Source organism: Aplidium turbinatum, chromosome 8, assembly GCF_918807975.1.
Source record: "Aplidium turbinatum chromosome 8, kaAplTurb1.1, whole genome shotgun sequence".
In the NCBI taxonomy this organism is placed as follows: Eukaryota; Metazoa; Chordata; class Ascidiacea; order Aplousobranchia; family Polyclinidae; genus Aplidium; species Aplidium turbinatum.
The window spans coordinates 5,419,898-5,435,360 of NC_137479.1; the positions used below are offsets into that span (position 1 = coordinate 5,419,898).

Consider the following 15,463-nt stretch of genomic DNA (forward strand, 5'->3'; position numbering starts at 1 on the left):
ATTCACTACCCGATATATAAAATTAAGCAATATCACAATATTTTACTAATATTTCAATTCAAACGCAAAATGATAGCGTAAGGTCAAACAAATAAAATAAAAGTGTTTATTTCTATAGCACCAAAAAATTTTGACATAGGCTACAATAGAAAGTTACAGTAGCCTATAATAAACAAACCACTTCCATAAAACCATAAAATGAAATACAAACCGTCAGGCTACGTTTTTTGCCTATCGATTTTCTAATAAAGTCTCAATGGAAGAGCCTTTGAAAAGATTGATGACGTAGTTTAATGGAATTGCAGACGCCAAGCAGTCACTTAAATAATCAAATAGTTTTACTTTTGAGACTGTTAAGCAAAATCTTTGAAGAACTGACGCATGATTTAGCACAGCGGTCAAAAGTAACTGTTTTACAAGTTACATTGAAACAAGTTACTGAGAAAAGACAACAGATAACAACAAAAAACAGATAAACGTGTTTGCTGTTCTACCTGACTAATAAACTCTACTGCTGTTATGCGTGGTAATTTATAGTAAGCAAAATAGTCGGCCTGTTGACGCTGGTAGTGATAACATTACGAATTTACTCTGGCATTGAAGAAGTTTTGGGACTGGTGGTTTAGCACATCTACCAGAAAAACAAATAATTATGTCAAACTCTAAACAACTGCTCACGTCTTTGACGACTTCACAAAAAACATACTTTACGGCTTCTATAACTTTTCTTCGCAATTCTTTCACAATTTCCACGACACCTACTGCTACCACCTCCACCACTACCACTAATGCTACTATTGCGGTAACTTCTTAACTTTTTGGTAAGCTTAACTTTTTAGATTATTCATCATCATGGCTATCTAGAAATACAGTGGTTTTGGTTACACACTACTAAATTTTTAAGATTTTGCCAACTTTACTAACTGTCTGAATAAAATTTGTCTAAAAGTTACGTTTAGCATTTTTTTTTTCACTGTCTTACTCAAGTGACAGTGGGGTTTACCATAACAGGCTTTGAAAAACTAAGACGACTTGATTCATAAAATGTCAGTCAGCGTTTTTCATTTTTTTACTGCTTTCTCAAGGCAACAAAAACTTATATATCATTACGATTTATCATTACGACTCGTAATGATAATATCGTATTTACGAAATATACCATTTTTTACTGCTTCCTCAAGGCAACAAAAACTTATATACCATTACGAGTCAGCAAAAAGTAAAACAATTTTTATAAATTTCAGTCATACAGTGGCCGTAGCCGTAGTCAAAATCTAAAAATGTTACAAACCAGCCTCATCTTTAGGTAGTCGTCATGACCTATCATTATTATACTAGTAAACAATCAACAAAATGATAGGATAACTAGCCATGCCCATACTTAGGAGATATAGTCATGTTTTGGCTTATTATTATCAATATACTACTACACACGACACCCACTACATCCAGGGCTCCACTAACCATGAGGCACACGAGGCACAGGCCTCGAGCCCCTTGGTTTTGGGGGCCCCATTTTTTTACATTAGTTGCCTACCGTAGGCGTAGGTAGTGAAAGTTGTTGTGCCAGTGTGTGCACACTTGTTATTTTTGAGTAACAATTTCAAATTGTGTAACGATTTTGCAGAAACAGTTGAGCACTCCTGCTCTGCATCGAAAGCGATTGCCAATAGGAGCCCCTAAACTTAGCTGTGCCTCGGGCCCCCGTGAGCCTTGATCAGGCCCTGACTACATCATCTACTGTACATGGCCAAACCCCAGCACGTAGGCAAATAAAGTCAAGAAAAACGTTTCCTTGCTTCAATTGTCCCACTGGATCAAGATAAGTTTTCCGCTAATGTGCGAGTCCTACTGTGGCAAGAGGAGCTAGCAGCCTGGTCGACATTGGCCAATATGGAGCTCTGACCCACAGAAGGCATTTCTTTTGGAAAGCGTGAACCCTGGAAGTACTGAAGATGCAATCGCTTTAGAACTAGTATTGGAAGGTGTAAGACGTTGATGAGACACTGGGGGTATTCCTTGGGGAGCGCAAGTTGTAAATGCGGACAGGATTAAACAACACAACATCTCCTCGAATGCTTGGTCCTAAAAGCAAGATGCTCTGCACAGGATTTAGCTGAGTTCAACGATAGAGCAAGAGCTCGCATGATGCTCTGAGCTACGGCCGTGTGACACACGACAAAGAGGAAGATTATCTTACTAATAAACAATCAACAAAATGATATGCTAAGAACCCAATAAGTTAGGAGATTGAAAGAACATTGTTTACAGTTCCTGGCAATTGTTTAAAATTATTAAAAAATGGTCGTCTGCTCGAACCGTTGGTCCACTCTAGAATAAGAATTTCATTGTAGATAATGCAGGAATAAAAAATTCCAAATTGCAAGTCAGCTGTTAAAGTAAGGTTTTTTGTTTGTTTTAATTTGACACTGATTTCGATTTTCTGGTGTATTAGGAAGAAGTTTTAAAATGGTTTTCTTACATTTACTTTTTCCATCTTCTCTAAGTAATCTCACAATATCTTCATTTTTGATATTGTGCAATACTTTTCTTTTATTGAAGAGGAAAGCAAGATTTTGAAGTTCGTCAAAAGGCCTGCTATCCGCTAATTCATCACCAAATGCAATCACAAAAACCTGAAACATAATGTGATTCCAAGCATGAAACATAAACCTTGTATGCTACATGCTACAACTAATTTGGCTTAGTGTTGCATATTGCACCATATTTATTTTTTTTTATTGCTTAGATAAGAATACCATATTTATTTATTTTTATTTTATTTTTTTATTGTTTATTTTATTTTTTTTTATTTATTTTTTTTTTATTTTATTTTTTTTATTTTTTATTTTTTTGCTTAGATTAGAAAACACGTGAAATGTATAGCATCGTTTTTAACTTACACATAGTAGCTAAAATATAACATACTTGTGGAAACATACAAAACAATTTATCTCATCTTGTATAAACAATCAACTGTCAATGTAATCCAAACATTGATCAATGTAACCCAAACATGGGTTAATGTAACCTAAACATCGGTAAATACAGTATATCTCAACCCTCGAATAACGAAATTGTGGCGGTTACATTACAGTTCAAACAAAAAGGTTTACGAACCAAAAGAATTTTGTAACATGAGATTAATGGACATAGCCTTTCTTATTACAGTAGCATTATATTGTGTGGTTTCTTATACCTTATTTAAGAGCTCCCCATAACTTCTTTTAATGCTTTGCATTGCTTGAACTGGATTACTCCCATCAGTGTGGAATCCTGAAAAGTGTAGTGGTGTCCGTAGTGCATGGAAACAAATAAGTTTTCAGTCAAAAAACAAATGTCATTTGTGCAGGATAGCATATCTTAGGGTGTCGCAAAGTGTTAATAATTTTCAACAAGTAATCAAGATAATAAGGCGAATCGTTTGATATAAGCATATTGTCAAGTTCGACATTCCTTTTGTCCTCATCACAATACACAATATTTCGCCGTGCAAATGTTGATTGTCCGAAATTTACAAATACCAACATTTAAAAACACATTGAATCAGCTCTTACCATGCACAAACAAGAATACATGACGATTGATGTTAACTTCCTCCGAGAAAGACTTTTCAAGAGTAGAATTCAAACGTAGAAGAGCAAGTTCAGTATTTCTGCCAAACCCCGTATTTCTAACAAGGTTTTCTGAGTATATAAAGAAACGGTTAAAGTATCAAAATCTACTTAGATAATATTAGGCCAAATCATATTTAATATTCAAAAATGTATTTAAAAATAGCCAAATCTTTGAGCTTCACTCATCTAATGAAACAACATGGCGCTCTGAAGAAATGGAAGACAAAGTTAAGTGTTCAATGTGAGATATTTATCACAAGATGTGAGATGTGTAACATTTGGTTTGTTTCAAAAACAAGCTTACGTCGATCAATGAGAACATTCTGGAGAGTATTCAAAACATCAGAAGTATTCATCACAAGATATTCATAGTGAACAACCACCTTTGAAGCAAATAATATGATTGTGCATTTCGTCAGGCCTTCCGTACTGACCTGCAGATTAGAGTAGTTCACATTAATACATTGTATTTGCCCATTCAATATTAGAAATTGATCAAATCGCGGTTGCTAATCTAGTTTAGTGACTACAGAGATGAACTAATACATTTCATCTGTGGTATGAAGAAGTAATCAGTACCAGCAAACTGCCATGTGTATGAAATAAGTAAATCTCAAATAATGTCTTTGGAGATCAAACCATAACTCAATCATAGCATGCAAATTGCTATACCAATTTCTACAGTGTACGCCCAGACAACCACAGTATCTGGGCCAGATCTGGTAAAGATCTGGACCAGATAAAGTGGCTGTCTGGGCGATAGCAATATTTTATTCCTTCAAGTAACACATGCACTTGAAAATATTGGATCCACTTAAGGTTGTGGCCAGATTGTCTTTTGTACACATGCGCTGAATGATGTACCAGTTTTGTTTCTAATTAAATTAAATCTAATCAAATTAAATCACTAAAACGTTGGAAACAAATGAATTGAGTGAATATTCCATGCCTCTTTGAGCCAACTTTCGGCGACTTTTAAGGATTGGCTTAAAACTTCGTCCAAAACTTTACGTGACATATCGAATACAAAATATATTTCATATATGGCTTTAGTTGAAGATCCAAGAATTCTCCCAAAATTACCGCTGCGTGTATCGATTCTGATGTCATCAGCGCTATCACGCAAACTACGTAAAACGTCACTTGACGAATCCGGGTAGCGAGGATCTGAAAGTTGCAATTAACACAATGAAGATCATTATAAGCACACAGAAAGTAAAATCACGCAATCGAGAAACTAATTTTGAAATGCGTGTTATCATAATGTAAGTACTATGCATATCACAAGCAAACGCTTTTGTTCAAATTTCAACGAAAAAAACAAACAAAACTCCATGATGCACTGTAGTACAAGCCAAACAAGAAGCACATTTATGAATTCACTTACTGATACACAGTGGAGCTCCGCTGCCACTCCATTGCCGAAAATACAGGCATTCTTGTGTACTTTCTCCTACAAGTGAATATCCTCTGTTGCAGATAAATTGAACAGTGTTTCCAACAGCAAATCCACGAGGACTAAATATTCTTCCATTGGCGGGAATGCCAGGATGAGAACATCGAAACGTTTCATTGTCTGCGTCATAGAGAAAACAAACTTTATTATGAGTTGAGACATATAAAATGTTTTTTAGAATAGTGAGTTTCAATCCTAAACTATTTGAATAAATCGAATCCAAAAATAGGATTCGGTATGTAGCCTAATTCATTTTTTATGCCACATTTACGTTATTTATCACTGGTGGACTGAATCAGCTCAGTGGCCAAGTGGTTTCGCTTTCGGCTGTGGTACTGGTAGATCTTAGATCGATTCCAGTTCAAGGCAAACCGCAAGGTTTAAAATTGGTACCGATTACATTCTTTTTTGCATAACGCAGTCAGAATAAGTCGGTTAATAATGTGATGACGTCGTAAACCTGATATAAAATTAAAAATGAGCCCTGTCGTTTTGCTGTTGTACAACGACAAGAAATAAAACCACCCAGACAGCAAACCAACTATTTTTTATATCTCCAGACGTTGACTCCATTAAACAAGTAGCGAATAACTCTACAAATAGGTTACCACAAGCGGCACACGCGCTGATTGGCATCGCAGTTGCCAGTTTCGAGGTTTTCCCGTGGAACAGTGACGGATAATCTTATTTAGAAGTTAGGTGTATTTGCCCAGGATTTGGCGCTATACTACCTGGAATTTCTTCACTCAGCATTTTTATTGCGTTTAGTTGGTGAAACTTTGCATTTTTTGTTTAATTTTTGACATTAAAATTTTGATAGTACGGTATCTGTCAAATACCCTCAAAGAATAAACATTTACATTCTTCAAGTTCAAACCACTATCAAATTGAGACAACGTTTAACAGGAAAAGATTTAGAAAGCTATGAACACAGCACAACACAGCACAGCTATCACAGCATTATTTATTAAACCAACCAACCAAACAACCATGTCACATTTAAATGGGCATAATTTGTGGTCCAAACAATATCTTGACTTTATTTGGTGTTTGAATCATTTTCTTTCACAAAAATATTATAAACTATTATGAAATATAAACTATTTTAGATTTGAATCCTTAACTATACAAAAATGCCCATCACTAAATGTTGGTGTCTTGTCGGTATCAGCGTGGCTTGATGTTACCAGCAATAGTCTTATGATTTCTGCTTAGATTTTTTTCATGCATTATTTCCATGAAAAGTCCCTGAAAACGAGTCATTTTTTTCACTTTAAATTGGAAAGTAGGGGGTAGCAGGAGTGCGACTGAAAGAAATGTAGAGCCTTTCCACTATTGCGACAATAAAAAAGTAGCGCCGATACTGCAGCTACTCCAACAAAAATGTAGCGGCTTTACAAAAGTATCCCGCTACTGCCCACCCCTGCTTACCACCCAGTTGTGCAACCAATAAATCAGATGTTTAAATCGTAAGCTGTGTCGCGATTTTATATAAGTTTAAAGTTCCGCTAAAAATGTTACCAACCATGAAGGTCACAAACTGTATCCACTCCACTCCATTGACCATTCTCAAGACAAGTCCTCACACTGTCTCCCAACATTCGATGCATCGAAGAGCATTGTAAAGTGACTTGATCTCCCACTAAGTATCTCTTCTTTCTTCCTTCAACTATTTCTCCACCCATAGCTTCCATTGTGCGTTGAAGATCACCACACTTTACGCCTATAGATTTTAAACAAAATTGGAAGCATGTAAAATACATTTGGTGGTTTCTGTTAAAACTTGTTGCACTCTCAGACGGCAACTTAGTGGAGTAGCTAAGAATCACAGAATCATGGGTTTGAGCCTACAACACTTCAAAGTTTGGCCCAGTTTAGAATTTTTCAGCAACGTTTTACTTTTCCTCTTTTAGATTTTAGTGAGAAGCTTCACAATGCTAAAAAGCACAACCTTCTGCTATAATTCATGTCGGTCGTAAGTGGTCTCGGCAGCATACACGATATTCGGTTTAATTTATTTGAAGAGTTGATTTGAGTTAGCGAGGAGAAATTTTTTGATTGCTCGAAGCTTGTCGTCGTCCTGATGACAAGCTCCTGAAGAGAGTCAGATCAAACGTATTGCAGCTTTGAGCAATGAAAAATCTTTTCCTTATCATAATTAATTTTATTGTTTGATATGCAAGAAAATCTACAGCAGTTTATTGTAATTGAACGAATTTTTCTTATTAAACCAAAGAAGGTTCTTCAGAAGCTTTATTTTGACAGTTTCGAATACTTAAAAGGCGTTTGAAGCGCTGTCTATGAGTTGTTCTGTCTACTATTCGTGCTTCTGTTCTGTCTACTAACGAGGGTCGAATCAAAGTCAAACCCTTTGTTTTGTACTGAACAAAACTTATGAGTGCAGAGTAAACTGTGAGAAATGAGCTTCGGTAGTGAGTGTAACAACTTTCTTAAGAAAAAAATATTTAAGATATCAAACATACTTTCTCAATACTATTTTCGAATACTCTTTTCTCATAACAGGATAGTAGCAAATAATTTAACCTTAAAAATGCGTTTAAAATATTTTAATGTTGCGTGAACCTAATGATTCCAATAACATTCATCGCTCACTTAGTTGAATTTAAAATAAAAAATTAGATCTCAACACTGGGTGTCAAATGGGATATGATCTGATTAACTTTTTTTTCGTGTATTGTAGAATGAAGTTTTCAGCAATTTTTTTTTAACTTTTTAGCAATTCATTAAACTTTTCAGCAGCATACTGTATTTACTGTACTTACGTCCACAACGTATAGTTCTCCCATCCCATGTTCCTCCACCTGTGCACTTCCTCACAATTGACCCAAATCTGACATAAAATCCCTTTCTACAAACATAAGTGGCTACTTGGCCAAAACCTGATCCTCTGTAGGTGATATTGGCGTTATCTACAGAAGGAGCTTCCCCGCAGTCAACATCTGTTAAAACGTAGCCATGATGTTTAGAATATTCTTATCAATTCCTTTATTTCCTCGATAAAAATACTTTTTAGGTATTGAAAGAATTTTGAGGATTATGAGTATCACTTAACAAAAGGAAGGATTATATCAAATTGGGCAACATAGTCATAGATTTATATTGTGGTATAAGGAAATGCTATGGAGTAATCATCATACATTTAGGTACTACCAAAACAAAAACTTTTTATATACTTATATCCAAAAAGTTATTTTTAAAGTCAACTCAAACTAAGCTCATAAAATTCTTGTTAATTTGAAAATGATTAGGCAAACCTAAATCGACGCAGCTTCTTCCACAAAATCCATCACAGCGACAGTTCATTGCAGAATCACAATCGCTGTCTGTGACGCAACTATCACCGCACGTCAAGTCGTTCTCCTCTACTTCCGTCAAGCTGAATGGCCCGCAAGACACTATTAGAGTGTAAGAACATCATTTTGATATTAAACGTTGTTTAACGTTGTGTTGATAAACCCAAGTTTAAAAACAATTTTCATTTATCAGCTTTATAATCTAATTTACATTCATTGACGTTAATTGAAGATGACCAAACCACTAAGGTCCAACAATCTCAAAAGATGCGTGTTCGATTACACAACCATATGGGGTATGCTCACAGATGGTGACAATTATTTCGTACATGCGCATGTTGTTGATCCAGTCCAACCTCTTCGACCATGGCAGAGGTGGGGCACTGACGGCTCTTCACGCTTGTACCCGGGTTGACAAAGATATACCGCGACGTCGTCGTGCTTGTATGGGGCAGTGGTGACTGCGAGAGTTCCATTCGCCAACTGACGATGAACGACCACTCCTCGACTGTTGGGAATGTTGGCAGGGGTTGGGCAATAGATTTCTGTATTGGAGTGAGTGAAATTTAATACTGAATATTTTGTGTATATTGATGCAATGACTGTTTTTAAAGTTATAACTTTATTCTGCTTTGATTGAGAAAAAACAAAATTCTTTATTCTTGTAGATGCTCAAATGCTGTACGCTAGAGCATTATGTTTAAAAAAATCGATTAATAAACCCGGGTGATGAGAAAGTTTAGAAATGGAAACAACTAAGTTTAATGGAATATTCTTCACAGATATTTATTAAATGAGGTTTTTGCTCATGTGCCTAAACCCAACCGGATTGCCAAAAATCACTTCGCCAAAATGTAATTGCAGTTTGATGCTCATTTCTTGTCTGGAATAGGCTATATTTGTAAATTTACGTTTTTGGTCACGTCTATAACATGAAAAAATATCCACCTAAACTAAACTTCCTTGTTTAAAATTTACTTCACCAAACCTAAACTGTTTTTATGACAGAAGGATTAGACACTTTGTATGGTTTATCCTTTGACAAAAAGTTTAGCTTCAGTAACTTTTATGCTGATCACAGAATAAGATTCGTTTTCGTTTATCTCATGAAAAGAATAATTTAATTGTTGACTATTGCAGTTGGGAGAAAAAATCTTTTTACTTCCGATTTTCTTAGGTGTTTCAAGGGTATGTAACCAAATGGTTCTCAGATATGCTTTTGATCTCAAGATCCACTTGCCTCCAGCACCACAGATGATGATTATAGCCTACGATATGTTGAGGCTGAGCAAGCAAAACATCCAGTAAAAAAGTTATCCCAATCATAAAAGTTTCGTTTTTCTTTTACGTATTTTTACGTAAACTTAGTGCCACAATTGTAGCTACTGTAGCCTGCATGTGCTGCATACAAGCTTTTATATCTCCAATAGTGAAAAAAAAAAGTTAAATTAAGTTAATATATCCGCTTTACCTGTGGCTTAGTCTCACCATTGTTTATGCAGGAGAGTCCACATTCATGATCACACTTGCATTCCTCTTCACTTGTACATCTGTCGTCTCCTGGGAGTCTGCAATATCTTCTACATCGTCTTCCGACTGCTCCTGCCGCTCTTAAGTTTCGTCTTGGACAAGACTGGTCTAAATAAAAATTATTTGCAAAAAATTTTCCCTATCAAAAAATGGTTAACATCTTATTCCTAACACAACAGCATCAGTAATCTCATGTTTGAAACGTAACTATCCAGCACAAGAAGAGCACCATGTCTTATAGCCTACAACAGCATTATGTCTAAATAAAACAAGATGCAGTCGTTTTGAAGTTGCTACTTGCTAACCAGATTTTTTGACATGAAGCAAAAGAAAAAAAAGATTGCTACATAACGCAACATGGTCTACTTGAGAAAAAATAAGCTTCTTCCGTTGTTACTTACCTGTCAGTCTTAGCAGGCAAGCAACTATCAAACCTAAAACCTCGTATCTTATTTTATTCATTAGGTTTTTAGTATCTTTTAATGTAAAACCTTGAAACTAATAACAACAACAGGCCTAAGATTTTTACATTGCAATCATTCGAATACGAATTTCAATCACATTGTTAATTAGCCCGCGGGAACGAAACAGGCATGGATAAATTGTATTTAAATCACGTATCACGAAAAGCTGAATTTAATTGCAAAACAAATTCAGCCACAACTATTGACCATCACGTTTGTGCATTGGCGTGAAGTAAGTTCCAAACCAAAAAAGTTAGTTATTTTTGTCTCAAGAAGATTTGATTTGTTCACATGGTTCGAATTACATATAAAATATAACAATAGTATTTCAAGACCTGCATTGAATATTTCCAAATCAATATGTGTGAATATGCTTTAAATTCGAAAATTCCCAGCGAGCAAATCTGTCTGTTTTTGCATTAAGCAAACGTCAGCAGACGCCATGTAACAAGGATTGTTTTGCTGGCCTGGTCATTAGAGTGGCTCGTTTTTGAAACTTTTTTTTAATTCTCTTGGAGTAGTGGGAAAATGGTGCCAATGAGTAAGAAAACGCTCATGACAAAATTTGAGATTCGTAACAAATTAGCTTCAGCCTCCTCATGGGGCTCAAAAATCGAAAAATGGCGTCAAAAACGCAATTTTTTCAAAAATATTTTTAGTTTGGGTAGATACAATATTGTTTAGTTATATCTAATTAACCTAAAAAAGAAAATTGAAGTCATTTTAATTATTTCTCCAGCTTCCTCACAGCTTCTGAAAATTTCCATTTTGCTGAAAATTTGGCATTTTTGTTTATGGTTACATAACTACAAACTTCGTCAGTGACCTAAATTTAAATAAAAGACGTCACTTTTTCCTACCAAATTAACCCAATTTCATTAAAAAATGACGCAACAGCTCAGGGCAGGTCTGTAAAGAGAAATGCAATGACGTTTTATAGTTGGCAAAATGTCTAACGCAATTATGTATTATGTAACCACCCACAAAAATGCGAAATTTTCAGCAAAATGCGAAATTTTCAGAAGCTGTGAGGAAGCTGAAGGAATATTTCAAATGACTCCAATTTTTTTTACTAGGGTAATTTTGTAAATTTTGTGAACATAACGCTTTCAACTTTTGTAAACATAACGCTTTTACAATCCCACTACAATACGGAGTTTCGATGTATATCTTCGCTAACGGTCCTTGGATTGAAGTGTTATTAATCGACATCACATGGCCAGTTTTTCCCTGACTTTCTTTAAACAAACCTCTCCTCACCATTATACCCGTAGAACCAGAATCACGTAAAACTTTTACCTTTGTGTTTCCAACTGTCCCAGTTACTACTGGCAGGTTTTCTTCAGGTATTACTTTTTCGCGAGCATCTTTTTTTGTCTTCTTTCCTGTTTTCTTCTCCAACTGATCATTTTCATCCGGTCTCTTCTCCACAAGCGTTGGTTCATGAATCATTTTATTGCACAATCGCATCGATAAACGTCTGTGTTTTTCCCATTCTTTCCAGACTGATTGGTTAGGGAAAACGACTTGTCCTTGTATTCCTTCCCAGCAAACATTGTACTTCGGCCCAACGTAGTGTGACAGTTGGTAAAATAATGCTCCTCCGTTGGCACTACGTTGTGGCCGAAGTTGACCCAACGTATCTTGCACCATTCGTCGCAGTTGGGACAACTTCTTTAAAATATTTGGGCCAACGTTATCCCAACTCTACACCCAACGTAGTTAATCGTTGGTACCCTACGATGGCCCAACGTATTTTGCACCATTCGTCGCAGTTGGGACAACTTCTTTAAAATATTTGGGCCAACGTTATCCCAACTCTACACCCAACGTAGTTAATCGTTGGTACCCTACGATGGCCCAACGTATTTTGCACCATTCGTCGCAGTTGGGACAACTTCTTTAAAATATTTGGGCCAACGTTATTCCAACTCTACACCCAACGTAGTTGATCGTTGGTACCCTACGATGGCCCAACGTATTTTGCACCATTCGTCGCAGTTGAGCCGACTTATTTTAAAATCTTTGGGCCTACGTAATCCCAACTCTACTGCCAACGTAGTTCATCGTTGGTACCTACGCTGGCCAAACGCACTTTGCACCTTTCGTCGCAGTTGGCCATACATATTTTGAACTAATCGTTGTAGTTGAGCAACGTTGGTTAAACTTAGCCTGCAATTTAAAGTTGACACTGTCCTGATGATCCATATGCCAATACGATGATCATCTTCTTATACTGAGCAAATTTAAGTCAATGATGTAAACAAACGTAAAGTTGTTGAAAAATACATTTATTCGAATGGTAAAATGCACCACCCATGCACAATTCACAGCTACGACAAGACATGCACAAAAGTCTAAAAACACAGTGGACTGAGGTACTTCATGCCTCATCAGAAGACTGCGCCTGGATGTAACAACGTGATCTGTGGCGGCCTCAAACGCAAGTACCTATAAAACAATATGCAACATATGTAAAGAAAATATACTGTACAGTGCAAATTAGATCGTATTTACAGCACCGCGAAAGAACAGACTCTAATTGCTACATATCTCATGGATATGTGTATGCAACACCCGGTTATTTTACAATAACAAGCATTTTTTTAATACATCCTAACATTCCTCAGTATGTTTTAATTCTGTAATTCGTAGCCCATACGATGGGGTGGGGAATGGGTATACTGTTATGTTCTATTAACCTCTAACATTAATGCACATTCGTTAATCGTGTTAATGTAGTTTGCCTTCTCTAACCAGTGCAAATTATTATTGTTATCGTTTGATAGATCTTCGAAGTCAAGTCTTAAAATGTGTGTATATTTCTTGAAGTTCTGCTCCAGCAATAAACTAATCGCTGGTTAAGTAAATAAAAATGCTTTTATTGCCCTTATTGAGAGAATAGTAACGATTTGTCAGTGACGGAGAGAACAAATGAACATACCCGCAGTACTTTTTTAGCAAGACGTTTAAGCCGGCCCCCATCGCGGTCTTCCCACGTCAGTTTGTGGTCGAGTTCTTGTAGAGTGCATGATTTCGTATTGCTCTGGACAACATCTATAAGTAAAGCAGTTTTGTAAACAAATAATGTTACATCGATTTTTATTTTGACACAATCATCTACAGCAGTGGCCAGCGGCTCTTAACCTGTGTGTAATTACTCAATCTGGGGAGGTTTGAGGTCTTCCAGAGGGCAATGAGCAGGACAGTGCAAATTATTACCAATTTTTAATCAAACTTAAATCATTGTTGGGTTTGGCTATTCTATTCAATTGATTGCCAAAGACTAATAAAATTGGTACGAATGGAATTAATTTTATGCTGCTGTTTGGAAGTCTTCACGAGAAGATGCAGAACAGTGTGTTCTTGTCGAAGGTTGCTTATTTGTGCGACTTTTTCTCTGACATAAACGCCTTGAACTGCTTGCAGGGCAAATGGACAAGGTTATGGGATTTAATAGACAAATAATAGATTTAAGATGCCCATTGCCCACCATGCTTAAGTGGGGTAACGGGTCAGAAAAGGTTAAGAACGTTGCTCTACAGTCTGTTTCACGTGCGTGGCACGAACATCAGGAGAGCTGTAATGAAAATAAAAGCGAGGACATCACCATAAACATAGCCGCCGAACCCGGGAAGGTCGGCCTTCCGGAGCTTTTCGCAGAGAAGGCCACCCTTCCCTGCGAAATCGGCCAGATCAATTTTCTAATCTCATCTTTTTTATTGCACACGAGTAAACAGCAGGTGTTTTTCAACTGGATCTAGACTGAGGCATTAATCAGGGATAGTAAACAGCAAATTGACAAAAAGGATTACGAAAAAGGTAAACTTCAGATGCTGTAAAACTTATATCCAAGGTTGTTATTTCATTGAAAATTAATCATGAACAGTAAGTATTCTTTCTGGAGACAATATCATACCAACAAAAGGTGAATACAAAACTTAAACAAACTACTTACCTTAACCATGTTCTTTAAGTTTTGCATGGAATCAAAAGAAAACTTTTTCTCTCCACTTAATTTATTTTTCCCCTTCCCTGTCCGCGAGACGTAACTTGCGACTTCGTTTAACAGCACCTGAGGCATCAATCGATTAACCGTGTCGTATAGGCTTCTTCCTCCTATACGACACAGTGTTTGAACTGCAATAGAACAGATGGATGTTGAAATGCATAAGCCGAGATTGTTAAAACAGCCCCATCAAACAGTCGTGGTGCGTACCAGGCTACCAGCGTACAATAGCATGAATTTTTTTGTATATTGGTGTGTACCATGTGATTATGTGTGATGAATTGTGCAATAAGCCTGTTGAGGCAGACATTAAATGGTTTAGAATTTATTCATTCAAGTTTAAACTCATTTTAGGCTAAATAGAAAAACTAACTCCCCACACATACAACTCATGTATTACCAAAAATGTGGGTAACTTTAGATAGGTAATGCGCAGTAAGAACTAAGAACATATCGTGTTCACTAACCACAATCTGATAGGTCTCCTCATTCTCCAGCATGCTGTTTACGGTTTTTAATTCCGCTATGGTTGTAGCAGGAAGAGTGACGTTCATTTGACGTTGCTCTGTCAGAATTGTTTGAAGATAAGTGAACACTTTTCCTTCTGTAAGCAAACGTAAATCCTGGTACAGTGAGCATCTGTATACTTAATATCTACTAGTAGTTGGGCTTAGATTTGTGCTTGTAACCCAATATTGATAACCTTAACCACAATGTCTGGTTGGCTAAAGCTTGCTTTCCAATAAAAAGCACTGTTCTTACTTTTGCAATACAACCGCTGTGAGGACAATCATGGGTTCCACTCCGATACCAAGTTTGGTCAGTTACTCGGGAGATGACAATAGGAGGGGAGACTAGATCCGGGTGAGAATCTTTTTCAAGGTGCCACACATGACGATTAGGATATATATTTAAAATGGACAAAAACACTTTAAAGTTTTCAGAAAAGAGGACAGAAAAACTAGCGACAATCAACAAACAAGGAAGAAATTTTTACAGAAGCAGATAATTCTTTATATCCGATTTATCCGGGTCAGCCGTTTTCTTCAGGACTGCAGACTGTGGGGGGAAAA

General features: G+C 36.5%; 1 protein-coding gene across 1 annotated transcript; it reads right to left on the reverse strand.

Annotated features, from left to right (window-relative positions):
* Positions 1 to 1,972: 1,972 nt before the first annotated feature.
* LOC145775476 (complement C2-like) lies at positions 1,973 to 11,833 on the reverse strand. Its single transcript, XM_082586770.1, has 13 exons — positions 11,681 to 11,833; positions 9,876 to 10,056; positions 8,744 to 8,932; positions 8,349 to 8,489; positions 7,857 to 8,033; positions 6,599 to 6,796; positions 5,005 to 5,193; positions 4,567 to 4,784; positions 3,922 to 4,051; positions 3,558 to 3,686; positions 3,200 to 3,276; positions 2,489 to 2,636; positions 1,973 to 2,085 (listed from the first exon to the last, which is right to left on the reverse strand). Exons 1-13 carry the CDS (start codon positions 11,831 to 11,833, stop codon positions 1,973 to 1,975), a joined length of 2,043 nt encoding a protein of 680 aa, XP_082442896.1.
* Between the last annotated feature and the right edge of the window lie 3,630 nt (positions 11,834 to 15,463).

Bases quoted from the DNA above. Each gene is read 5' to 3' on its own strand.
- LOC145775476 (XM_082586770.1), bottom strand. From the start codon at position 11,833: ATGATTCATGAACCAACGCTTGTGGAGAAGAGACCGGATGAAAATGAT. The intron at 3,687-3,921 runs GTAAGCTTGTTT...TTATATACTCAG, and splicing joins GAATGTTCTCATTGATCGAC to AAAACCTTGTTAGAAATACG. The intron at 3,277-3,557 runs GTAAGAGCTGAT...TACACTTTTCAG, and splicing joins TGTATTCTTGTTTGTGCATG to GATTCCACACTGATGGGAGT.